Below are 6,000 nucleotides of genomic sequence, written 5' to 3'. Positions count from 1 at the left end.
GCTGCGTTTAGATGAGTATTAGTCACCATTTAAACTCGTGGATAGCGCATGTTGTCCTATATTTTGACGCACTGTTATTTATTGGATGCTGCTTTTTCCACTCAGCCTTTTTCCTCCTCTTCTTGATCATGTTAAAAATAAGAGTGAATAGGGCTGGTTGATTGTGACGGTATGATAACATTAGATAAAAATATCAGGGTATTGTGATTACTGCTCTAAAATGTTTTCTTTTTAACAACAAATTTTTCCCTATTTAACACAATATCTTTTAAGAAATATTTAAAATATTTTGGAACAGTAAACATGTCAGGCTAAATAATAGATTCTGTCATCTTCATTTAGTATTAAAAACACTGATTTCTTCACAACTTAAAGGGCCATGAAACCCCCTCGTTTCAGCAGTGTGTTTTCACACCTCTACTTTGGAAAAAGTCAGAAAAGTGGGCGTGTCCAGCTCTGTTTAGGGGGGAGTGTCGGAGGAAGTAAAGAGGCTTGGTGTGGGAGTGTCTATTTGGGCGCGCTGAATTTCAGAGTCAAAACACACAACCACAGCGGACAATGTGACTGTGTTTACATGAACATCTGTAGTCGAATTATTTGCCAAATTATTAAATGGTGGACTTTAACTGCAGTTTGGCTCTTTCATTCAGGGAATTCATTCACGTCCCTCCCGACAAACGAGATATTTGATTCGAGGAACTGCTCTAAGCGTGTATTTTCATGCAATGTTTGATACCGCACGGCGAATGAGAGAAAAAAAAAACTCAGCATTTCCCGGAAACTTAGATGCACACGGCAGGTAGTGTCAGAAAGCCGCGTGTGTTATTCCGGTCACAAAATCCAACACGAGGTTATAGTTTGGTTGTAACTGTTAGTGCTAACTTGTTTACACTCGGTGCAATAGTTTGTTTGATACGAATAAAATACGAACTGAATAAACAAAGAGCACTGGTCGCTCACTTACCAAATCTGGAGAGACAGGACAATCACCAGCAACTAGAGCCGCGTCTTTATTTAGAGGAGACTACAAGCGAATCCGGATCTCAGCATTTGCAGATGAGAACAGCTCTCAGGTAAACAATGTTCCTCCTTAGACACGTAAGTTATTGTTGTCGCGCGTCACGTACACTGTTAATCCACACGTGACTCCAGCTGAGCTCAGAGAGGAAATGAAAACAAAACTGCAGCAAACTATAAAAGCAACACTTCACGCTTGTTTTGCCAATACAATGTGGCGTCTCTGCCGTCTACGCTTTGACAGCAATGAATAGTAATGAAGTTGCACAATAAAGCGTGCTGATTGGTTTGAACCAAGCCTTACTCATGCATTAATGCATCACACTGTAAGAGGTAATAAGACACACTCTGGCACAGACGCCCAGTCTGTACTCTGGAATACACGCTATTATGTCATGACCGTGAAGCAGCTTCAAAAATTCGTTTCAAACCGGAAGTACGAATTTGCTTGAAATAACGCAAAGACAACCAATTTACACTTTTTAGTGAAATATAGGTGTCCTAATAGTGTTTTAGCAGTGTGGGACACATATACGACTGTCAACAGCTCAAAACATGTGTTTTGGTGTTTCGTGACCCTTTAAAAGGCATCTTTGGAGATCTTTTCTTTGGATGTAAATAAACCACTGCACTGTTCAGGTCCATAGCATGCTTGGATGTTTCTGGATAAGCGATTTTATTTTTCAAATGTTTTATGAATTGTGTGTGACCAGTAGCTTTGATATGGAAGGTAGGGCAAAAATGTAATTCACGATTTTTTTTTTTTTTTTGCTTAAAATCAAGATCTTGATTCTGTAGATGTTAAATAAAGATTAATATGATTAGCCTGTGATTATTGTTAATTCTCAAACATATGGTAAGAAAACGATAATAATATTAGGCCTATGTGTAGCTCTACTGTTGCTTAAAATGATAAAATTTTGCATTGTGGAGGACTTGATCAGACTTTCAATATGTCCTGTTTGTTAATCACAGTAAAATGATGACATCGGAATATAACTATTCATAATTATAAAATTGAATTATTATGTTTGAGACATGTGCTTGTCATCTGTTACTGACAACATTATTAGACCATTATATTTCCTTTATATATAGGCTATAGGGTTGTTATATAGACACAGTTAACGTTTATTTCCTCTTTGTATTTGCTATATAGAATAAACATATCAAATGCTTGTTGTAATCATAACTCTAAAATGCCATATGATCATTTAAATGATGTGCGCACAGGTTTTACTTTCACTTCCTAGGGCGGCTCATGGCTGCTGTCACTGAGGAAAAAAAACATGTGTACATGCAAATCAAACCTCCCGCACGGCCCTCAAACGATCGCTCTTTGCAACAAACTGAACGTTATTTACAACTTCATTACCTGTTATTCACAGCATATGCAGGTTCTGTTATGTCTTCTGGAAAAAAATCCAAACAGTCTAAACAACTCAGCACACATTATGGCAGGGCAGCACAATAATTTAGTTATTAATAATAATTTACTGCAAACATTTTTCAATTAAAAATTAAAAGCATGTTCTGTAACTTTTCCACAATACTAAGAATATTAGCAAGCCATGTATTTGATAGTTTTCTACTCTCTGTAGATCATAATAGATAATAGATTAGGTGGTCGTGGAGATTTTTATGCATTCATTTTAATATTTGCTCCTTGTCTCTAACCCATGCATTCTTGTCTAAAGGTGAAGACCCCACTCAATGTTTGTATTGCACAATACTTCTTTCTGTAAGACACATTTTACTAGACTGTCCTGCTTTTAATGATTCTAGAAAGCTTTTTTATGAATGAACTCTCATAAGGACATTTAGCATAGTGACACCAGGAAAAATGTTTTTTATTTTATTATTATTATTATTTATTTATTTATTTATTTATTTATTTATTTATTTTATTATGTTATTTTTTTTTATTTTATTTTTATAATTTTTTTTGTTTGTTTTACTATAATTTAAACTAAATATCGTATTTTATGTATTCACTTGTTTGTTGTTTTTAATTTGTTTACTTATCATAGAAATGTTTTTGCCAAAAATAGCCTTGGTTGCTGACATGGCATTAAATAAAAAATTCATTACATGCTCCTTGTCTCTATTTTCTTCTGTTGCTGGACAGAGTGGGCACATGCCCTGTGTGCGGGTGTGGGATGTGGCAGAGCGGACGCAGGTGGCAGAGGTCCAGTGTCATAAGTATGGGGTGTCATGTGTGGCATTCTCCCCCAACGGGAGCTATATAGTGTCTGTGGGATACCAACACGACAGGACTGTCAGCGTCTGGGAGTGGAAGGTGGGTTTTATCTGCCCGACTGCTATGAAGAGCTGTGTTTAATCCTTGAAAAATGCTAAACCCTTCATGTATTTGGAGGAATAATGTACATGACCGAAGTGTTTTGACAGCCTGGAAAATTCAATCAGGGTTAAAAGTTTTTTTCCTTCTAGCCTACAAAAATGTGATTTTGTGAAAATGGTGAAATACTGACCTGGCATTAAAGGGATAGTTCATCCAAAAATGTGAATTTTCTTAATTTATTCACCCTTGTTGTAAACCTGTTGGATTTTTATTTTTTTTTCTGTTAAACACAAAAGACATTTTGACGAAAGCTGTAAACCTGTAACCAATGGCTATTTCTCAATTCCAAGAACGCAGAGAACGGACTTGCGTTCCTGTGAAGAGCGGTCTTGCCAGGTGTCCTCGGAAGAACGAACTCGGGAGACTGCGAGGGTAGAGAACGTGTCCTGTGAGATGCTGCGTTCTTCATGATGGTCACGTGACCTTCACGTGTTTTAAATGGACAATTATTTAAACATTACAGCATTTATACAACGATTTATTGTTTTTCCCCTTTTCACAATATATACTATGCATAAAAACATTATAAATATACGTTGCAAATTACAAATAAAACAGATTTTAATACGAATTTCAGCAAACAAACACCCTTAATGCGTTTATTCCTTTATTAAGATGTCCATGGTGATGTTTATATTCACCGTGTCATTTAGGGAAACTCCTGAGGTAAATAAGTTAAATCTGCACTTTAATAATGAATCTAAATAAAGTGCTGCTCTTCTCACCTCCAATGACAATGACTTCTGGGACTTCTAGAGGGAGGTCGGTGCTCAAGTCTGTATCGGTGCGTCCTCAATATCAAGAACACATCTGGGAAGTTTCACGCGTCCTCTGTTCTTGCGGTCTTGGGGATTGGAACTGAACTTTGGCAGCTGATGATGACGTTACACGAGGACACAAGACCGCTGAAGAACACATATTGAGAAACAGCCATTGACTTCCACAGTATTTGTTTTTCCTATAATTGAAGTCATTAGCCCCTTTCACACATATAGAACTTTCCAGAAATTTACCCACAATTTTCTGGAATTGCGGGTCTGTATGTGTGAACAGGCCCTTTTTTAAAAATACAGGTAAATTTGTTTTGGCAAATTTCTGGAAAGAGAAGTTGTAAGATTACCGGTAATTTGCCGGAATGCTGCTCTGTGTGAATGCAGAAGGAAGATTGCCGGAAAGAGCATGTTCACGATTAGAACGCACTGACGTGAGGCATCTATTCCAGCCAATGAGAACATTCAGACGCATTCACATCCGCACTGTTTATAAAATGAAATGCTTTAAATTTTTTTCCAGACACATTTAGCTGCTCGATTTTAGTCAGATAATGTTTCTGTATTCCTTCTTTAGGCATGGGCCGGTATAAGATTCTGATGGTATGACGACCTGGGATAAAAATATCATGGTTTTATGGCATTGCAGTTACTGCTCTAAAATATATTCCTTTTAAATGTCTGGGTAGAAAACTAGCTTTTTTCCGCTTTTAACACAATATATTTTATGTTGAGAAACATTTCAAAGATTTTGGAACCGTAAACATTCATTCATCTTTCATTTTCTCTTTGGCTTAGTTAATCAATTTTGGCTTATTAATCTGGAGTCGCCACAGTGGAATGAACCGCCAACTTATCCAGCACGTTTTACACAGCGACCTCCTTGCTGTGAGGCGACAATGCTACCCACTATGCAACCGTGTTTGCTGGAACCGTAATTGTCAGGCTAAATAATTCAAATGAGTCGTTGATTCTTTGACATTTGACTGCTGTCTTCATTTCAAAAACGCAGATTTAAAATGGCATCTTTAAATACCTTTTCTGCTGAAAAAATGTTTTAAAAAATTGTATATATATACCGTAGGAAAAATATAGCAGAAAGTTTTGGCGGTTTTAAAACCTTGACTTTTCCAGGCTGCAGTTCCCTTGAAAACAGTTATCGTCCCATGCCTATCCTTCTTAATGTCAACTGTGGAAAAAATTATCGATAAAATGCTTGTGATAAACCGCTGTTTGTTTACCTTCAAGCTCTGCTTCAATTGCTTGATGCATGTGCACGTGAAGCAACCAGCTAACAAACAACATCAAAAGCCCGACCCCTTCCATGTATACAAATACAAGCGCAGCCATTTAGAGCTCGTTTCTGGTTAAGGATGTCAGGATTTACCGGTATTTTGGAATGGAAGTGTGAACAGTGTTTTCCAGAAAAATTCCATAACGTCCTTGCCTGTGTGAACAGTGCTTTTTTTGAACTTACCGGTAAAGTCGTCCAAAAATGTTCCGGATATTTACTGGTATCATTGTGTAAAAGAGGCTAATGGTTACAGGTTTTCAGCTTTTTTCAAGATATCATCTTTAGTGTTCAGCTGAAAAAAGAAACTCAGAAAGGCTTTAAACCACATATGGATGAGTAATTGAGTTAATTTTCATTTAGATACGTGTAAATCTTTTTTTAAATGGGGAAAACGGGTTTTTGTTTTAAGTCAGAGATGGTTCACTCGAATCTAAATTTACTCTTGCTCAAGGGGTGCCAAACATTTGAGTTTCTTTTTTTCTTGTTGAACACAAAAGATATTTTGTAGAATGTTAGAAGCCTGTAACCATGGACTTTCATAGCAGGAAAAACACATA

The 6,000-nt window shown here is 36.8% G+C and overlaps 3 protein-coding genes across 13 annotated transcripts in view; all 3 read left to right on the top strand.

Moving 5' to 3' along the window:
- Nucleotides 1-6,000, top strand: part of brwd1 (bromodomain and WD repeat domain containing 1) — a 1,114,631-nt gene that overhangs the window by 262,170 nt on the left and 846,461 nt on the right. The window lies entirely within an intron of this gene.
- phkg1a (phosphorylase kinase, gamma 1a (muscle)) overlaps nucleotides 1-6,000 on the top strand; it is an 831,529-nt gene that overhangs the window by 111,699 nt on the left and 713,830 nt on the right. The window lies entirely within an intron of this gene.
- The window catches only part of wdr62 (WD repeat domain 62), a 58,449-nt gene that overhangs the window by 5,324 nt on the left and 47,125 nt on the right, over nucleotides 1-6,000 (top strand). For all 11 annotated transcript variants that reach the window (XR_015508770.1, XR_015508771.1, XR_015508772.1 and 8 more), the window contains exon 5: nucleotides 3,146-3,316. Coding sequence is in view for 8 of the 11 variants with exons in the window: in XM_087283239.1 (XP_087139365.1) it covers nucleotides 3,146-3,316 (171 nt within the window). In the remaining 3 variants the exon portion in view is untranslated. The remainder of the gene's footprint in view (nucleotides 1-3,145; nucleotides 3,317-6,000) is intronic.

Source organism: Danio rerio, chromosome 15 (assembly GCF_052040795.2).
Source record: "Danio rerio strain M-AB ecotype USA chromosome 15, GRCz13ab, whole genome shotgun sequence".
Classification (NCBI taxonomy): domain Eukaryota; kingdom Metazoa; phylum Chordata; class Actinopteri; order Cypriniformes; family Danionidae; genus Danio; species Danio rerio.
This window is presented reverse-complemented; position numbering and strand designations above follow the sequence as displayed.